The following is a 19,426-nucleotide window of genomic DNA, read 5'->3' as shown; positions in this document are numbered from 1 at the left end:
ATTTTACGCCCATTTACCTACAGGAGCTCGCCAATACAGTGGAGAACAGCCCCAAGCGAAACATTTTGCTACGCTTGAGTTCCTATGTAGATATCATGGTGCCACGGTACGCGACGAGGAGGTGAGAACGCTGCTGCTGGTGAGAAGTAAGCGAAGTTGTCCCCGAAGAGATCACATAACTAATCGCGTATAATTTGGTTCCCCTTCAGCTATGTAGACTCCAAGGAAGTGGTTCGGGAGGCGCGTCGCGAGCTTAAGGAGGAGCGCCTGTAGAGAGGAGTGCCTGTCCGAGAAGGACAACCTGCACTGGCGCACGACTCCCTTGTGGAACGACAGCCCCTTCTGCTATTGGTTCTGCATGAATGTAGAATAATTAATTAATGACCCACGTGGCCCTGCGTGGAGCTGGATTTGGGAAATCCCCGATAGGCAACCGAACGTCTATATTTAAAGCGGGCTCATCGAGGCGTGTGATGGATGGGACTAATCATTGAGTCAATGTCAACTCTTGCGCAATGCGTGGTGGGAGCTGACTGAGCAGCTGTCGGGGAAGTCCGCTGTATGCTAATTAGTGGGTGGATGGGATGTTGAGAACAGCTGCGAAGTATGTGCAACAGTTGAGCTGCAGAGCTGACAATCGTTTGGACCCCTGAGGGGTCAATCCCCTGCCAATCCCGCGGCTGGCATCGCACTTTGCTTTGTTTTTGACTATTCCCAGGCATTAGCGGTGCTCTTTTTAAAGTTATTTGATTGTCATTTGAAGCAGAAAGAAGAAACCTTTCAGTGTTTCGTCATTCGGAAGAACGATGCTGCACGGGACAATATTGGTTCAGGCAAAGAGCCCGCAAATATTTACCCAAAAAGCCCAAATTAATGTTGCCTTCCATGGCTACCTTCCGTGGCATCTATCCATTGAATTTCAAATGCCGGCAATTAACTTGTCAACACTTTGATGCGGTCCCTGGTCTCCGTTCATTATACCAGTCGGGAACTTTGCAGACCCGATTCGTCAAAAAGCAAAACAGGAAAAAAGTAAAATGCTAATTCAATATGTACATGGAAAAAGGTAAAACCGAACATTTCTCGTGGTCCATACAATCTATTTAATGGCCTGGTGGTGCGTCCGTGCACAAATCATTGCCACGAATTTCCCGAGGTCTTTTAAACTCCACTTTGGCAACCTCTATCACAAAGAGATTGGATCATTATTTCAGCCAGATTAAGGATAACAGTATTAAAATTTAACTATTATTAGTTTTGATTCCTGCACACTGGATACTAGGAGCTGCGGCGGAACATGAACCTTGTCAAAGGAGAGTAAGGAATATCCTAGTTCAAATTGGTGCACCAATTCATTTTCAAATTGTTTTGTTAGCCACTGGTGGGAGGGAGTCCCCACTGACCGGTTGCTAACACCGGCTAATATGAAAGAAACAGCAGTGCTCAACATCTAAGTCCACAGTGTGTCTGCTAAATAAATGTTCGAGCCAAGATTCTGGCCTTGTGCGTGCCAAATTTGCTCCTGAGTGCTCCTGAGTGCTCCTGGCCTCAAGGACTCAGCGACGTGGGCTATCAGCAAATCGAACCGAACCGTCATAAAAACCAATCACATTCAATATAAATATTTGTCATAAAGCATTCGCTACGTGGCGATGCCATGAATCGTAGTGTGTCCGAGAGCCAGTGACGAACGATTGCCCAGCAAGGTCCTGGGACACGTTCTTTGCTGTTGGTCACGTGCGGAAATATGTACATATGTCCAAGAGTCCTTTCCGGGTGATCCCCCGCACCGCCCCGCCCCGCCCCGACTGCGCCCCACTGCTTGCACACTCAATGGCACAAGAGTTTCATAACTATTCAGGGGCCTAATTAAGCTGTCAGAGGCAAGCGGTACAAAGTGGGTCGGCGCTTTGCTTGAATGGCTAAACATCAAAAGCCCTGGCTCATCGGGACCTCTTTTAACCGCCGAACAAATCCGGCCGAAATGCTCATTTCCCTTGAGCGAAAACAATATCCTGTTTAGGGCTAAGCCAATACAGAATCGCAGCCCAGACAAGCCATATTCAATTTACGTTGCCTGGCGACGGGAAATGAGTTTTCCATTTTATTTCTTGCTGTTTCTGCGGACCCGCAAATAGCCGCTTAGCCTTAGCCCTAAGCCACCACCACACCCCCAGTTCCCCTGCTTCGAGGAGAGTGCGTCTACTGCTGCCACGTTTTTTGCCAAACTTTTAACTAATGGCACGCATCCATCAGGCCTGGCCCCACACGCATCCATCCACAGGTTCGGGAAGCCCTTTCTGGGGCAGCCTATCGAGGATTCTGACTGGCTTGATTAATGCCCTGCCCTGCCCTGCCGTGCGCCCTGGACGTACATACATATGCTGAAGCACCGCAGAGGTGGGCCTCCTATGCCAGACTTTGTTTACATACAAAATATGTACATTCGAGTATAAAGAAATAAATCATTATCAAATGCCAAAGACCCGAACAAGTGGATTTAATTAGTGCAGGTTAAAGTCCCATTTAACCCGAGCATCTATCTGCCCGGCTCCTAGGTCTGGCCTGGTCTTACCTTTAGAAGGAGCCTGCGTTTGGTTATTTAAGTGAATTTAGCATGCGATGGGAGCATCTCCGGCCCACATCCACATCCACAGGGGGGGCTCCCTTCACTCCACTCTAGAGGATGTTTATGCGTATAAGTGATATTTATTTTCACATTGCCGACTGGCGCCAGGCTTTGACACATGCGAACAGGCAGACTGCTGCCAACACCGACACCGACCCCACAAAAATACCGACTGACAGACACCCAAACTGCTCTGTCTCGTCTCTGGATATTACGCCTTTGGTACTACTTCGCTTGATCCGCCCGAATCGTCGTCGTGAGGAGGCACCCGCACCGTGAGGAGCTAAAACCAAACTGAAGCCAAACTGAATATTATTTGGCTCAGCGCCGTCGGACGTCTTGTCGACGGTGTCGGTGTCGGTGCCAGGCGCAGACGCAGTCGCAGTCTGGAGTCCGGACACGTCAAAGAGCGGCTTCAATGGGGGTCCACTCAAATATTTTCAACAACATATGCATGTATGTACATTGTACATACATATGTACGATGGCAATGTTTGTGCATTTCCCAGCGATGCCGCTCCTGCCTTCTGGCCCGAGGAGCCAGCGTGCACTTTTCCGCCTGCTAACTTGTTGAAGCTGCCATTTGCCATTGGCCGGAAAAACGATTTGGATTCGCCAGCAGGAAAGGCCCCTTAAAATCCATTTCGAAAGTTTGCTGGTACAAATTCGTTGCCGTTTCGTTTCCGGATGGCATTCATCACACAATTGTGGGCGCAAACTTAACATTCGTCTGGATCAATCAGGGCATAAATCCTGAAATATTTATGCCCCATTTCATATGCAAGTTTAATCAAGTTTGTTAGTCACGCCCCATCGGACACGTCACAAATTATTCAGAGCTGTTTTCATGTTCAATTTATTATGCTCGGGCGACAAAGTTAGCACCACATTTAATTTCGTGGCTCAATAAAGACAGAGTGGAAAAGACTAACGACTTTACAGTACAGTACTTCGACTACTCACACTTGATACATACATATGTACACGAGTATTTATGTACCTATTGTTAACAATACGTATAGGCTTGATCCTATAAACGCCTCTATTGGATATGCAAACAGATGTACAAAGGTACGTTAAATATGTATGAATATAATTTGTATATATGTATGTATCTACCAGCTACTGCTACTGAGCACAAGCTCAGATAAAACTATCAGAGATAACAGACGCCACAGATAACACAACTCTTGGCAGGTTTTTAGGATATTGTTGTTTGTTCAACCTAACAGAGTTTGCCGGTGACACTTTTCATCCATGAGACAACATTGATGGACACAGAAACACAGAGACAGAGAAGCTAAAACATTTCAAATTCAGTGCTGCTGCTGCTTTCCCTCATCCTCCGCCCAGACAATGAGTGCCACAATTGCATTGTCCTTGCCAGCTCGGCCGCCCGTCCCTGTGCTGCCAGAGTCCTTCCTGCCCGGTCTCGCATCATTTCTCGGCCCTCCCACTGTTGAATATTTGACTTGTTTTTCCAGTCTACCAGTTTGACAAAAGCAACTAATTCTGTGGAATAAAGGCGTTTTAATTACCTGGACATATAAATTAGTCTTGGAAAATCCACATGGGAACTGTTCTACAAGTATAAACAAAATAATCAAATATATGTACTACATACATACATATGTACATATATCTGGCCAGAAAACTAAAGCATATAATCAAAATATTGAGCAAAATATCCCCCAAGAAAAGGCAGGAATAATAAAGAGAAAATAAAGTAATTTCGGCGAACCGAAGTTTCTATATCCTTGAAGTTCGGTGACCACTAATTGGGGTCTTTCAAATAGGCATGCAGCACACAAAATAACCAACTATGTACACATATTTCTTTACTATATACAAACACAAAAAAAGTGTTTTTGTCAAATCGTTTTTACATATATCAGCTATACATGATAGTGATGTGGTGTTCCTATTTTGGACAAACCTCTACATATTATTTATTATTATTTTATGGAAAAATTTCAAACAGGGATTTAAAATTAGAAACAAAATATCTCTTTATTGACTCAGAATTTCTTCTGATAATAATTATTATATTTATCCTTTCTGTGTTTTGTGAACGTCAATTGTATAAAAAGCTTTTTAAAATTGTTTTTTTTATTACTTTTTACATCCCAAATGGACTTTCAAGTCTAAACAAAATCATGCTTGTTCTTCTAGATGCTCAATCTTCTAGAAACTCTTTGTAAGTGCACAACTATATCCAGGAAAAATCGATTGGCACAAGCGGATCCTCCTATGCCATCTGTAAGGGATGTTCATTAATGATTCTTAGATACTTAATATATGAATATATGGAATAACAATTGTTTTACATGTGTGTACTACACGGGAAGGTTAAAGATATAGTTTGCCCTTCTGAAGGCACCGCAGCGTAATGGCCACAAAAATGGAGAAACACAGGACGGAGCAGAAGAGTCCTGGGAATGGGAATGCCGTACATTACATTCATATGACCATGACATTCGGCGTGGTGCGTTATGGCATCTGGGGGGAGATTTGCGATAACAATTACAAGCCTGAGCTGCGACGAATTAGGTCCGTACGTCTGGGCCATAAACATGACATTTAATAAATTGGTCAGGCGTGTGTCCATACTGTGTATGAAAAATCAGGCAACCGATGTTCATATTCATATGTAATCTTATGATATTTTGTAATTTTTGTAGTTGGGGTACCTACTTTTAACTATAGCTTCTCCCATATGATCCTATCGAACTCAACCTAGAGGTGACTGCATTATCATATGCCATAGATTTCAATTTTTAATATTGAGTTCAGTATAAAAGTTGGCACATAATGTCTATCCGCAAAGGTCCAACATATATAGGTTTAACTGTTCGTAAGTATGTACACATCAAATGGAATTGGACTAGAACGAGGCTGGCAAACGGCCCTAGCCCAATGGTATCCTTGCCCTGAAGACAAGTCTCCTTTCGAGACACACCATTTAATAGTGCAGAAACAGCACCGATTAGATTGTGTAATCATCATCTTGTTAGTTGCATGTCTTTTGTCCACTGACCAGGTCCAACAGCTCTCTGGAGCTCTAATGAAAAGTCAAATGCAAATACTGGCCATGAGCTCAACTCATCATATCGGCAAAACTGTCCCCACGCACACTCGCATAACCAAAACGAAGAGCATACAAAGGAAGCCCCTGAACGCCATGAACTTAACAGACATCAACTGTGCCAGCTGTCGGTGCAGGGAATCGTAGCCAAGGGAAATACAATTTGAAACCTTTGTTGCGGTCTTCTTTCAATTGCGGACCCAGTTCTCAGTATTGTTTTCTTTCGCTCCTGTCCTTCATCTGCAGCTGGCATAGGCGACAGGTTGACAGGGTCTCAGTTCAGGGCTGTTAAATGTCTAAAAGAGTTCCATTCCACCGTGAGAAGCTTCTCTCCTGAGGCTTTTATTAGAAATGCAGCCACATTTGACTAGTGCCATTTGCTGCTCCGCCAAGTCCCGCAAGCCTACAGTCGAAACAAATCGACATTAATGGCAACAATAATGATGAAAATCAAGACGGATATCCACACTCCGCAGTCTCAGCGTGGCGAATGACATTGACATTGAATACCCTCGCGATGCTCTCAAGAGTGCACGACGAGGATTGCAGTACCTTCCGTGGCTGGTAGAAGTTGCAGTCACTGATGTTGGGAACGGGGCTATGAGACGGGGTGCAGTCTCCAGTTCGTTGTCATTGGAAGTGTAGCTTAAGAGAAAACTTCAACCCGAGCCCAACCCCCAGTGAGCAGGGAAAGCTATCACAACCTTCGACTCTGCTCTTTGCAGGGTGCGTGCGACCTCTAGCGGGGGAGGTGTATAATCTACACTGTACATGTAGATGACAGATGTAGTCACATACATATGTATATACTGACTGAGTACGGGTATAAAAGTATATCGTTATTTTAATTACTCTAGACCAGACCAGATTTAAATAAGTTGCGTTTTAAGGGTTGGTAAATATATTTGTTAACATTTATTGTATATTTGTGGACTTAGAGATAACCAGAGGAAAGACTATGAATCCCAGAAAATTTGAGAGTGATTTCTGCAAGTAAGCAGTGAGTCTGGCTATTTACGGGGGCTTAATAATATTTAAAAAATAAGAAGCTACCTGATTTGTCTGAAGAAGTCAACTTTTTTGCGATGCTCGGTTTCAAACTCTTTCGTGTGGTGATCATCCATGAATTTGAATTGGCTCGAGGATATGCTGTAGAATGGGTTGACAGGTCGGCGGCAGAAGAAGAAGTCCGGATCAGCTAAGTCGTTTTCGGGTACACATTTTCGCAATGTAGAACTATGTGAAGACCAGGTGTAGTCCTTTGAATAGCTAGAAATAAGTGGGTTTTGATCTCTGGACACAAAAGTGTCATCTGCGGAATATCTGCAATGGTCGATGTGACACTGATAAATGAAAATCTATTAAGCTGAATCTTCTCTCACTGATTCGACTCGAGGGAACGGAAATGCACAATTTTTCTCAATGTTTCTGGACGCGCTGAATGTTTTATTGCACCGCTTTCCAGGGCATCCTGTGTTGTTGTTTTCATACCCGCCATGCAATCATTGCCCTCACTAAAAAACACGCTCGACTTCTGCTGCCGCGACATAGTAAATATAAATGATAAATAGAAAGGAATAAAGTTAACAACGTTGGAAAAGTATCTGACAATACCGAATCTTAATTTTGTGGCAACAACCGAAGAAAAGACTGCTACGTACTTATTTACTTAAACCTTATTTTATAAAAAATCCAATAAAATAAAGTCCTCAAAGTTATCTAAGCTTGTAGAAAATTTATTTATATATCGGATAAAAGTATACATATATATAAGTATGTTCAGCGCTGAGAGCCCTGCTGGCTGTCAAAGTGGATGTGTGTAACGCACAAAAGGACACATTTCCGACCCCACAAAGTATATGTACTCTTAATCAGTATCAATAGCCGAGTTGATATAGCCATGTTTTTTCGTTCGACAAAAAACATTATCGTCCGGCGCTGAAGTAAAAAAAATATTGCACTCTCGCGGACGGGGCGCCCTTACCACGGTTACCATGGGTCAAAACCAAAACCACATCGCGAGTCTGGCTGCTGCGAAATTTCCTGATCTTACATTGATAGAAAAAAGGCATAGCAAAAATCACTACAATCATATTTGAATTTAAATGCGATTTTTAAATACAAACATAGTAAAATTTAATAGAATTCACTTTGATTCAAATATAATTGTATTAAAATAGCTTTTTTAATACGGTCATTTTTAATCTTAATACAAAACACTTTAAAATAAATATAATATATTAAATTTGTAGTTTAATATGTTTCATATTTAAATTGAATATTATTATGACTTGATTTCAAAATTTTTGGTTTTAAAATCAAATGGAAAACTTTTTATTTTAAATATTCCATATTAAATGAAATGAAATATTTTTTGTATTTATTTTAAATATGTTTATGCTGCAGCCTTGAATACACAGTTTAAATTATCTTTGCGCAGGGCCATAATCACAAAAAATGCAGTTCTACTCATGTTGCGATTATTTCTAGTTGCAAACACACCTTGAAATGTAGTCCGCGTAGGCAAAATAATAATCGATTAGTTTAAAAATGAAATATACTTAATATAAATATTAAACATATTAAATTTAAATATGACATATATTTAATTTAAATATGAAATATATTCAACTTAAATATAAAATATATTAAATTTAAATATTTTCATTTTAATATCAAAGTTTAAGTGAAAAATATTCAATTTTAATACAACCACTCTTGGATGAAAATCAATGGCATAAATATTAAAATCTAAGTGAAAATATTAAAATTTCAGGGCTTTTTTCTATCGGTGTACAAAACGATTGACTGGAAGAACCTGTGAAAATAAATGATGGTTTGTGCAGATTTCAATGGGAGTTATATGGCTTAGGGGTCATCACTAATTTCATAGAAAATTAAGAGCCAATTAATATAATGAGCAGATCGAGATGTAACGGCTGGCGTTGCTGTGAGAAAGATCGGGAAGATACGTAGGCGGCGCTACGAAATAGATTGTACATACAAACATACATACATATGTACTGACTGAGTACCGGGTATAAATGAAGATTGAAAGATAACCATTCCAGGCGAGAAAGAGAATATAAAAAGCTTTTATACGCTCAAAGGACAAAGTTTTTCGTGCTGGCAGCAGACACTGCAGTTGCATTCCAGAGAGCGTTGACGTCCTACAGAGTCTCGTACATTATGCGTATTCTTTAGATGTATGTACATATATGTATGTATGTACATATGCTAAGTCGTTTATTGAAGTGTAATTTCAAGTATTTGTTGCATCAATATAACATGCACTTGATGGCGTATTAATTAATAAATTTTAGTTTTAAATTATAGTATAATAAATAGAATTAAAAAAAAAACTAATCGTAAATGTGAATGAGTCACGCACTAGATATCAAATATCAATAGCCGACTGAATAAAACACATTTCGGAATTGTACCAAATCAATGCCGCCCGATTGCATCTTTGAAATATTTAAGTACATAAAAAAAACCTGCGAGAGAGAGAGAGACTAAATGCCACCGACGAATCAAGTATGAAGATTTCATTACCTTTGCCGATTCCTGCAAGCGGTTTCGGGATATGTTCTGTGAATGGGATACGCTCCCAAAGCATTCCACAGTGATCACATGGATGCATTTCACAGCGTGATAAGTCAACTCCAAGACAAGCCAAATCTGAAGGACTTGAAAATTGATGTACCGGGTGAGCATTATACGTCTAGACTCCTAGGGTTTCCATTTGTTATTTTCATTTATTATTTATTATTTTCGCTCTACAGCCTAGAGGGTCTGGAAAGACTTAAAAGCCTCAAAGCACTCCGTTTGAATATTCGGATGGATATTGATGATTTAATTGAAATCTGCCGCCTGAACAAGAACTTGCGTTTTGTCATTCATGAATAATGAAACGGAAGGAAAGAGGCTGCGCCCCGCATTCCGAACAGACCCTACTGCGATGCAAGCGAATACAGGCCTTTGGCTAAGATTCCCAGACTGCAATACTTACAGATCGAAGGCGTGCACGGGAAGGGCACTCTTCAGCCCCTGCTGGAAGGATTGGCCGGTAAACATCGCAAAGTCGTCAACGGATTGTTCATTTACGACGCCCCATTGGACCCATTTAACTGAACTAAAGTGTGGATTTGACGTTCCCCAGAGCATTGGGCTCTTATCCCAACTGCCCAATCTCGACTACTTGAAGATATTGTGCAAACACGACTTTGGGTCAAAGGAGAAAACGAGGATTGAGATAGACAATTCGTTAATATCATACGGACCTAGTGGAGAACTTACGCTTAATTTGAGAAAGGATGCGATTGCCTCCTACTACAGTCCACTTTTGACTCTGCCAGGTTTGTCTTCGCTTCAAATTGACGGATCGCGCCAAGCTGGTTCACTTAAGCCGATTCTCAATGGATTCAGGAACCCACCCACATTGACGGACTTATCGCGGCAGAGGAAATTACACCTGTATCTGAAATCGCATCACTGAAGAGATTGCAATGTAGATTCGCCGAAACACAAAACGCTGAGCTCTTAGCGCAGTTACTCGTGGCTATTAGACATCTGATAGCATCCCCAGGATCCCTCCAGTGCCTCCTGGCTGCTCTGGCCTCGAGGGTGTCGCAAACACTACAAAAGTTTCGTTTATTAGAGGAAAAGATTGATTCCGTGGAGGCAAAGGAACTGGCCCGCCTGAGATCTTTGCGATTTGTCCTGGCCGATGAAATGTTAGACAAGATATCGCCTGTGGTCCTTACAGTTATAAAGTCCTGCAAAAAGTAAGCTAGAATTCATATACTCGCAATAAGTAATCCAAACCTCTCCGGTCGTGTCGACATGAAATCGTCTAAAATAATCGTCTAAATTTTGGAGGCCTGCCAAGACGAAATCGGGACAATAATAAATTGCACGTAGAAATGGATTTCTTTAAAGAAAACAACCACGAGAACCTTTAGCCCGCCCTAAGCCCATAAACCATATGGAAATAAAAGGAAACCATGAAGCTGGCTCATTGAGAAAATTCTTTGCCACCCTGGCGATGAGAACTAAACACGATCTACAGGGTCTGTCCATAACCGACAGCCGCATCGACTTTAGTGATACTACGGAATTGGCCAAGATTATTTCGTGGACGAGCTCCGATAGACGAAGTATCGAGCATTTAATCCATTTAAGCGATTCTTGGGATCCTTGCTGCCAGGGGAGTACCCCACACTAAAACATCTGGTTGTAAGGTGCGCAAGTTTCACCCCCAAGAGGTGACCGAAGTATCCGCCATAAGTTTCATGAAGCGACTCGAGTACATATGAGACGATTTCCTCCTCAATGCACCAGGATTATACGTATATATGCCGCGCAGGGGGAGCGCATTGTAATCTGAACTAATGGACTTCTTCTCTTCACAAATCATAAAGGGAGCTGGATTTCAATTCATTTTGCTGAAACTAGCAAGCATTTATTAATCTATAAAAAGGATAATTGTACAAAAGAACTTAAAGAACAATTTGTGGTGTCTACTTAATTACTCGTACGATTACGATTTGTTGTGGCTTAGGTTACACAGTACATCAGTGCAGTGCATCTTTTAACGAGTTTCTCCGCCGTATGTTCAACAGAAATGTGTCTGTTCAATGAGTTGAAATTAACTAAAACTCGCGAAACATGAATCATTATTCAATCTTATAACTTACAATAGGTATTCTTCAATGAGTCCTGGACGGTCAGATCATGTCAGTCCATGCTGACATGCCCTGCCACAGGGTTGGGGTTTCTTGTTTTTGAAATTTCGATATAAAAAATGCAGTAATTTCCTTGCTTTGATTGATTTGTTTGCTTAAACGAATTACGTTTTAATTTCGTTGATTTGTGTTTTTGTGGATTGTGCTTGCGGAGTTTAAATCTGGCGTTTCTAGACAACTCGATTTGGTGCAGCGTTTATGTGTTGTGTGGTTCTGGTTGGTTGGGGCTATTCTGGTGACTATTCAAAGGACATCGAGTTAATTAAATGTACATACAAAATATTCTCTTTACAAACTAATATCAAAGTTTAGTTATCAACAGTTTAATTCGTGGCCGACGCATGCAGCATGCGCGTTCCTTGCTCTCTCAACTATAGATACATATATGTATGTATGATCGCTGTACATATATTATATTTTCTTTTCAACGAACGGTTGTGTAGCGTTTTCCTCTCGCTGTTTCTGCTCTTTAGATGTTTATACTTTAGTTCAGTTAGTTCAGGGTTGTATAGGTGTTTACCGTTGAATAGATGGATTGTTACAAGGCTTTCTGAGTCTGTGGAGTCTGTGTTTTCTCCGGATTTCTTGCTAACTTATCTGCAATAAATGACTTTGTGTGCACTTTATGTGCGGCTATTACAAAATCCATTCTCGTTCCAATTTCTTTCTCTCATTTGTAGTTGTAATAGTTTCCACTCCACTCGGTCTTCTCAGAATTCTCCAAGTATATGGTGTAATAGTCTCGTTGCTTGCAACGCCATAGCTTTGCTGTCAACTAATGTATGATATATCGAAATGATTAGAAATTATAATCAGGCTTTCAGTCAGAGCTGGAAACTTTGGGGATTGGGGTCCACAGACATGCCATGGCTTATGGCATATATATAGTTAGGGATAGGAAGGGATACTTGCGACAAATTTCACCTTCTAGGATAAACAAACGTAAAAAGTAAAGTAAAAATACGAAAAACTGTCTGTGGGGGAGCAAAGATGTCAAATCTGATTGTGATCTTGCTCCGGAGTAGCTGGTGCTGCCACTGCAGTTGCTGGTGGTGGTGTTGGTGCTGTTGTTTCTGGCTTGCCAGCATTCAGCTTTGCTTTTACTTTCAGCAACAAAGCCTCAAAAGAGTCCTCCTGCGGCTTTGGGGCTGGTGCTTCCTTGGGAAACACATATGAGTGGTAGTTGTTGATGCCAGCATTATCTGCAAGGTGCAAAGGTTGAGTCATTCAGTCAATAGTCCTTTTACCATTGCTGGAGACACTCACCTAAATCGGCATACGAGGCACGACAGAAGGCGCGTCTTCCGCCAAAGCTAATATCATACATGTTGATCTGTGGATCCCTTGGGCTCGTGTCGATGGCCGTGAATGCGTCCTGCGCTCGTTCGTACGTCACAAAGCCATACTTCATGCTGCAACAAAAACAAACATTTGAATTCAATTTGAAATACACTTCCGTTTGGCAGAGTACTACTCCCCACTCCCGACTCCTTACCCGTTCTCCTTGTAGTGGATTGTTATCTGCTTAATGCTGCCATACGCCAAAAACTTGCGGCGCAGCAGCTCTTTGGTGGTCTCTTGCTCAATGCGACCCACATATACAATGCGGCGCTCCTCCACCGCCGGCTGCGATACGTTCCGATCCACAAATCCCCGTCTATTGTTATTGCTGTTGCTGTTTTCGAAGCGCGCCTCAGATTGTGATCTCGAACGAGATCGCCGCAGGGGACGCTGTGGACTGCGACTACGACTGCGCTCCCGATCGCTGATTTCGGATCCCGAACTGGAATAGCCGGCCCAGTTTGACTGCTGGTTTTTCGAGCGTCGCTTATTGTAGCTGGTACGACGCTGTCGGCGCTCATATTTGCCCGCCTCCGAGTACGATGAGGAACTAACCGAGCTGCGGTGGCGGTGTGTGCTGCGCGAGGAATAGCCGCCGTTGCCAATACTGCTGCCCCCGCACGTGGCCGTGGCATCCAAGCTTCGCAACCGCTCCGTTGAGTGGGAGCGGGAACGTGACCGAGACCTGGATCTGTACGAAACCAGGCTGCTGCAATCTGAAGAGGATCCACTCGAGGAACTAGATTCATCCGAGCCTGTGGCTCGCCGTTTGCGGTAGGTGCGACGTGATCGCTCGCGCGACTGCCGCGTGCTGGCGGGCAGCACCAGGAGAGGAAATTCGGGTTGCAGATCGGTCTGGGTAGCCATGCTGACAAGAGTCTTGCGCTCGCGATTCTTGGGTAGGTGCATGATCACCATATCTTCGCCATGCGGCGCATTTTTCTCAGTCCCACCCGAGGGTTTTACTCGGTTGCCATCATTGCCATCAGCCATGTTCTTCGGCAGCAACGTGGCCATCGCCGTGCTACTGGTCTGTCTGACCACCTCGCTCTGTATGCTGGCTATGAGGGAGTTGCTCATGTTCTTGTTCGCATCCTTGCCGTTGGAGATGTTGTACAGGAGTACCGAGGACTTAAGCAGCGAGCGGGGCGAGGCCTTGCTCAGCTGGTTTGGCGGTATCGTTATGTCCGTGTTGCAGCTGGCCGACACAATAATCAATGCGTCCAGATCGGGACGAAGTTTGTTCTTGCTGGGCGTCGTCGCTGTTGCTGTCGCCTCGCTGTTCTCCTCCTCCAATTCCACGCGGTACGTGTCCTTGACAATGTCTTTGAGCGGCGGCAGCTTCGTCACGCGCGGCACCTTTGCCGAGACACGCGAATCGATAATCTTCAGCTGCTGGGCCCGCTTCATCTCCAGCATACGCAGCACCTTGTTCTTGGCCACAGTAATCGGATCCATGGGCAGGGCTTCCGTTGCCCCCCCTTTAATGGGCGGACACTTGAGACTGTTGACAATGTTGGCTATGGCCGCTGTCTTCTGCTGGTGGTTTGAAGTCGATGAGACTGGCATTGGTTTCAGTGCACCCACCGCGGCCACTGCTGGAGATGGGGAGGAGCTTTGTTGGTCCAACTTGGGCTGTTTGGGAGGCGTGGGCTTGGCCTTCGTGCTGGTTTTAGAGACGACAGTGATGACGCCGCCACAGCGACGCTGCTTGTACTCCTCCAGATTGAGTTTTCGCTTGGGCGCCTGTGTCGATGTCAAATTACCTGTTGCTGGTGCGGCCGGCACGCTTGCTGCTGCCGCATCCCGTTCATGCTTGAGAAGCGCAAGATTCTTCCCTCCCAGGCCCAACCCAGTGCTGGCGGCTGGCTGTTGTTTGCTGCCGACTGCAGATTTCATACCCTCCTGACTTTTCTTTGCGGCTGGTTTATTCGACTTGGACGCAGCAGCTCCCACTTTTCGTTTTAGGAACTCGCTCTGCTTCTTGTTGGGCACTAGGCAAATGTTGTTTGTGGTCTTGGGCTTGGTCACGGCGGTGGCTCCTCGAGCCTGGTTTTCTGGGTTCTCCATCGGCGCCAGCTTGGGCTGTTGCTGGATGTGGGATGTGCGAGAGAGCATTTAGGTAATGTATTTAGCGCGTCGTCCACAGGAGCTCTTAGCTCACCGTACTCACCTCTTTAGTGATGACCACTGGCTTCTTTGCGGACCCTTTCGGGGACCAGGAGGGGTCGGCCTTCACATTGTCCACATAGCACAAATCCTCGGCAGGAGCTGCCTCCCCTTTCTCCAGCTGCCCTGTGGCCCAGATGGTCTCATCCACGTCAACCACATCGACAGTCTCCACATCGATGATTGAGTCTGAGTCATCGTCCTCCGAGTCGCGCTGCTTCGCGGATGCAACTGTAGGTTTGCGCACAACAGGAGCCACAGCACCAGCCACAGCCACAGCACCAGCTAATGGAGTAGATGGTGGTGGAACGACTGATGCCACCTTGGAGTGAGTATGTAGAGCTGTTTCTTGGACTCTCTGCTGGGACTTTGTCACGCGACACGCGCTTATGTTCTCTGCAAAGTCATCTTTGGTGATAAAATCAGCTAGATCAAAGTTATTCACATCAATGTTCAGCCCCAAGGCATCGACCTCCGAGACTATGGTGTTAGTGCTCAGCGTTCGACTCTTTCGATCACTGTAGTAGTCATCCAGTGCATCGACATCGTCTCTGAGCAGGCTTGAATTCTGTGCCACCTGCTCTTTGTTCTCTTCCTCCTCGTCATCGTCGTCGTAGTCGCTTGAGTGCGACTCATAGTCGCCAATTGAGGAGCTGTCTGTGCGCGTACGGAAAGTAGAGTTGCTGCATTGACTCTGCACATCCTCCTCTATGAGACCTCCTCCAAGACCTACACCGTCTGGATCATCATATTGGACAACGGCGCTCAAATGACGCTCGTGCTGCTGGTAGGCCACCTCCACCTCGCCGTCGGTGAGGGCCTGATAGACGTGGGCATTGAGTACGTTAGCCTCCTGGTCGCTCAGCTGCTGCTCCACAAAATCGCTGTAGATCAGCTATTCAAACAGATACAGATTCAGACACACATTTAGCCTCCTGCCTGAACAGTTCAATTTGTAAAGTTCTCGGGCCATCGCCATCACCTACCAGGTTCTTGCTGCTCTGCAACTCCACCTCGCCGACGTTGTCGTCGTCGTGGCCGAGCAGGGAGTGGGCGTCTGTGGGCGCAATGGGCAAAATCCCGTTCAGTGTGTCCGTCAACTGCAGGCTGAAATTGAGAGTGCAGAGGATAAGCATGAGCATGTGAATTGTCAGTACTTTACTCGGTACTTACTCATCGTTGGGAGACCAGAAGCTCGGCTCTGTCTCAAATTTTGCAAAGTTTCCATCGAAGGGATCCTCGTGAAAAACATTTAGCAATCGGGAGTCCATCACGCGTCAAGGGGATTGCTGCAGGGCGGATAAGATTCGTTATTGGTAGATATAATTCATGGCACTTAATTCAGTCTTAACATCCTATGCGAACACACATGACACCACTGGAACACTTATGGGGAACCATTATCTCCAAGGAATATAGAGTGCAATGTCCTGCATCTACACAAGCTAATCATCTAGAATCACAGCACAGGAACACGCACGGACCCATATACATAATAGCAAATACAAAAAAATTTCGAGATGCTTCCTTCTGTTCTGTTCCTCTTCCATAACCGTATCTTCCAGGTACTCCTTTAAAATACTAATATTTATCGAGTATCGAGTACCTGCGAACGAGTCTCTTGATTTACGCTTGACACTTTAAAACTGTCAAGTAATCCAGGAAGTGACAGCCCAGGGATGTATTTCCGTTCCGCCTATCTGTCGACAGGCAAGAAAATTTTCATTTGGCATGTGCTTTCAAAGTGAAACAAAAAATTCTCGAAAACATAGCAAAATCATAAAACTATATTGCAAAAATTGCATTTTCCGACTAAAAATAAATTCATAGAGAGGAAAACATGCCACAAAAGGTGCTAACACGTCGCCAGCGGAAGGCAGCCGAGGCCATGCGACAATACACAGAAGAGACGCTCAAGTATCCAGAAGCCACAGTGACCCCACGGCTGGAGACCACCGTCGCGAAGGATGTAAAAGCGGGTGAGTCTAGGCCGGAGCAACAGATAATACCAGGAGGCCCCCCTCCACCTGCACCACCAAAGCCACCGATTAGTGCTAGAAAAAAGATTGTGCCAATCAGCAGGGCAACAAAGCTGACACAGAAGAGGACACAGTCAAATAAATTGGTGGAGTCGATTATCTACAGTAAGACCCCAGTGGCGAGTGGAAGGCTTCCGAAGAAGACGCCCGAGACAGTCAACTTTGACACCCAACAGCTTCCTGGGGCTAATCTTCAGACTACTGGCGCTACCTCTGCCACTGAACGGGAAGCGTTTCCCAAGACCGCGGCCCAACAGCATGCCAGGGAGCAATTAGTCTCGATATGGAACAAAATACAAAACCACATGAGTTCCACGACTATGAGCACGAGAATCTCGCCAAGGACGGTGAACATACCATTGATGAATAAGATCTGCGAACAAATAAAGAGTCGGTGGCAGGGAATTTTGCCGGAGGACTGCTGCAATCTGAATCGCCAGACAGGGGTGTCGCCCGGCTTGTCCTCGTTGAGCTTCACACCCAGTGAAATGGAGCTGATTCCCCAAACATTGCAAGCAGTCGACAACTATTTGGCGAGCATCGAGAGTGAAACCAATTTCGATGATCACGACCGGCGCACAACTTCACGAAAGCGAAGATTGGAGCGAGAGAAGGCCGCGTACACATATCCCCCAGTAAAGAGTGCTGATCCCACAGAGAGTGTGAAAAATTCCGAGAAAGTTCAGACATCCATATCCATCCGTCCAGATGACTCTATCAAGATTATTGACCAAACCGGCTACCTCGTTGTCAGCGGCACAGACCAACAGTTGGCCAAAAAGCTCATTGACATGAAAGCCCAAGGAGCTACCATCGAGCAATCCATTATGCTCCCGAAGGACACTGTGGAGAGAGTGTTGCAGCAGTTGGAGGAACTGCACCTGAATCGTGAACAGATTATCCAGAAAATGCACTCAAAGCATGAAACGCTGGCGCAGCGACGCGAGCCGCGTCTAAAGAAGCGGAGCAAAAAGGCATAGGCATCTTGTGCACATTACAAAAGACACACAAAAACATTTACATTTACATTCAACGCTGCTGAACTGAATCCAGATCACATTAGACATATTTCCAAATTCAAATTTCGCGCTCAAGACTCAACAAGTTGGCAACGCCAGCATTGCACCGAAGGGCGGGCCCAAAACGGAACGGCAAAAAGCAGCGTGGCACGTTGACAGGAGGAGAAAGCAACATGCAGTTTTACCCTCTCACGTGTACGCCGGGACCTGTCCATGGTGGTTGCGCAGACAGGCTACCGGCTACAGGCCACAGACCACAGGATTCAAAGCGGTTGAAAGAAGAGTACGTTTTAGGCTTAAAATGAAATCACGGGCTATTAACAACAAAAACAAAACACATGCGCACGCACACACACATGCGACAGATGGAAGAAGAAGATAAGCCGCCGCACATGTGTTGCGAGCCCACGAACCACGTGTGGGTGTGTGTGCGCGCGCATATACATGTATGGGTAAATGCCGCCGCCACGCCATGTGCTTTTTATGCTCAACACAACAATCAAATTAAAAACTTTTTTCTACACTTCACTATCGCATTTCACATTTTACCCACACACCTCCAGAGACACCAGCCGCGTTTTGTTTAACAAGCTGTTTTCATTCGAAATAAATATATGAATGTACGAACGCAGACAAAATGCGAAACGGATTCACCGACATATTCATATTCTTGCGAATTTGTATGACATGGCCCGCCGGAGCACCCACTACGCGCCTATTCAGCTTTCAGGTGGTTTCCAGTTGTCATATTATTACCTTTGGGGATATTTCAGCTTGCGCACGGCTCCTATTCACTGTTGATATTAAATCTTAATCCTATGTCAACTGTATAAATTGTTGTTTTGTATAGCTTGTTGCCGCCGTCTGTTTGTCTGTCTGCTTTAACCTCACATGTTGAGCGCCGCGTCTGCAGCACCTTAATTTACGTTATTGGTTTAAAGTGCGACGGCAACGATTTCTAGTTTTGTCTCACTGTCACTTTCATTCAACTTTATTGCTTATAGTATACGAACGCCACTATAATTCATTTCACGCTCGGTTTATCTGATAAGTTCATGAATCACATTGCTCAAAATATGTTCACGTGGAACTGAATGCAATGTTATTCTGTTAGTTCGCGGTAGGATTGTTGTTATCATATCGATGTATCGATATGGGTGATATTTTTATTTTTGGTACGATACTATCGGTACGATATTTTTATCTCCAATTATATCAAGAATCGATATTTTTAGAAAATCCGGCGATCAAACGAGACTTAGCACATTAAAACACCCCTCTATTTAAAAGTTGCGCACCCTTTGCTAAGCCGCGGAAAATAATACTGTTTGTAAGGCTCCTTGTAGCTCCATCCTCCTTTTTACTTCAAAATAAAAATGACCAATGATATCTTACAG

The 19,426-nt window shown here is 44.4% G+C and overlaps 4 protein-coding genes across 5 annotated transcripts in view; 1 reads left to right on the top strand and 3 right to left on the bottom strand.

Moving 5' to 3' along the window:
- LOC111068847 (serine/threonine-protein kinase 32A) overlaps positions 1-2,906 on the bottom strand; it is a 29,374-nt gene extending 26,468 nt beyond the window's left edge. The window contains exon 1 of the mRNA XM_022358592.2: positions 2,576-2,906. The gene's annotated coding sequence lies outside the window, so the exon portion shown is untranslated. The remainder of the gene's footprint in view (positions 1-2,575) is intronic.
- A 3,703-nt stretch (positions 2,907-6,609) lies between these two features.
- Positions 6,610-7,355, bottom strand: LOC111068918. Its single transcript, XM_022358710.1, has 3 exons — positions 7,097-7,355; positions 6,768-7,037; positions 6,610-6,701 (listed from the first exon to the last, which is right to left on the bottom strand). Exons 1-3 carry the CDS (start codon positions 7,261-7,263, stop codon positions 6,671-6,673), a joined length of 468 nt encoding a protein of 155 aa, XP_022214402.1. The 5' UTR covers positions 7,264-7,355; the 3' UTR covers positions 6,610-6,670.
- A 3,801-nt stretch (positions 7,356-11,156) lies between these two features.
- On the bottom strand, positions 11,157-19,143 carry LOC111068882 (serine/arginine repetitive matrix protein 2). Of its 2 annotated transcripts, XR_002607227.2 has the most exons (8): positions 18,786-19,143; positions 16,145-16,260; positions 15,958-16,078; positions 14,976-15,866; positions 12,957-14,893; positions 12,728-12,873; positions 11,414-12,663; positions 11,157-11,346 (listed from the first exon to the last, which is right to left on the bottom strand). XR_002607227.2 is itself a non-coding variant. In XM_022358656.2 (7 exons), exons 2-7 carry the CDS (start codon positions 16,240-16,242, stop codon positions 12,455-12,457), a joined length of 3,402 nt encoding a protein of 1,133 aa, XP_022214348.1. In that variant the 5' UTR covers positions 16,243-16,260; positions 18,786-19,143; the 3' UTR covers positions 11,157-12,454. The 2 variants fall into 2 exon arrangements, 1 of the variants encoding a protein (XP_022214348.1); XM_022358656.2 differs by having other exon boundaries at positions 11,157-12,663.
- On the top strand, positions 16,651-18,678 carry LOC111068883. Its single transcript, XM_022358658.2, has one exon. The coding sequence runs from the start codon at positions 16,812-16,814 to the stop codon at positions 17,988-17,990; it is 1,179 nt and encodes a 392-aa protein (XP_022214350.2). The 5' UTR covers positions 16,651-16,811; the 3' UTR covers positions 17,991-18,678.
- Positions 19,144-19,426: the final 283 nt, after the last annotated feature.

The sequence above is a fragment of the Drosophila obscura genome, unplaced genomic scaffold, assembly GCF_018151105.1.
Source record: "Drosophila obscura isolate BZ-5 IFL unplaced genomic scaffold, ASM1815110v1 contig_4, whole genome shotgun sequence".
NCBI classification, from domain to species: domain Eukaryota; kingdom Metazoa; phylum Arthropoda; class Insecta; order Diptera; family Drosophilidae; genus Drosophila; species Drosophila obscura.
This window is presented reverse-complemented; position numbering and strand designations above follow the sequence as displayed.

Excerpts from the sequence above, each read along its gene's own strand:
- LOC111068918 (XM_022358710.1), bottom strand. The coding sequence starts at position 7,263 with ATGTCGCGGCAGCAGAAGTCGAGCGTGTTTTTTAGTGAGGGCAATGAT. Across the intron at positions 7,038-7,096 it reads CGTTCCCTCGAGTCGAATCA|ATATTCCGCAGATGACACTT; the intron begins GTGAGAGAAGAT and ends CGACCATTGCAG. Across the intron at positions 6,702-6,767 it reads GACTTCTTCAGACAAATCAG|AAATCACTCTCAAATTTTCT; the intron begins GTAGCTTCTTAT and ends GCTTACTTGCAG.
- LOC111068882 (XM_022358656.2), bottom strand. The coding sequence starts at position 16,242 with ATGGACTCCCGATTGCTAAATGTTTTTCACGAGGATCCCTTCGATGGA. Across the intron at positions 16,079-16,144 it reads TTCTGGTCTCCCAACGATGA|CCTGCAGTTGACGGACACAC; the intron begins GTAAGTACCGAG and ends TCTCAATTTCAG. Across the intron at positions 12,664-12,727 it reads TGCCTCGTATGCCGATTTAG|ATAATGCTGGCATCAACAAC; the intron begins GTGAGTGTCTCC and ends TGCACCTTGCAG.
- LOC111068883 (XM_022358658.2), top strand. The coding sequence starts at position 16,812 with ATGCCACAAAAGGTGCTAACACGTCGCCAGCGGAAGGCAGCCGAGGCC.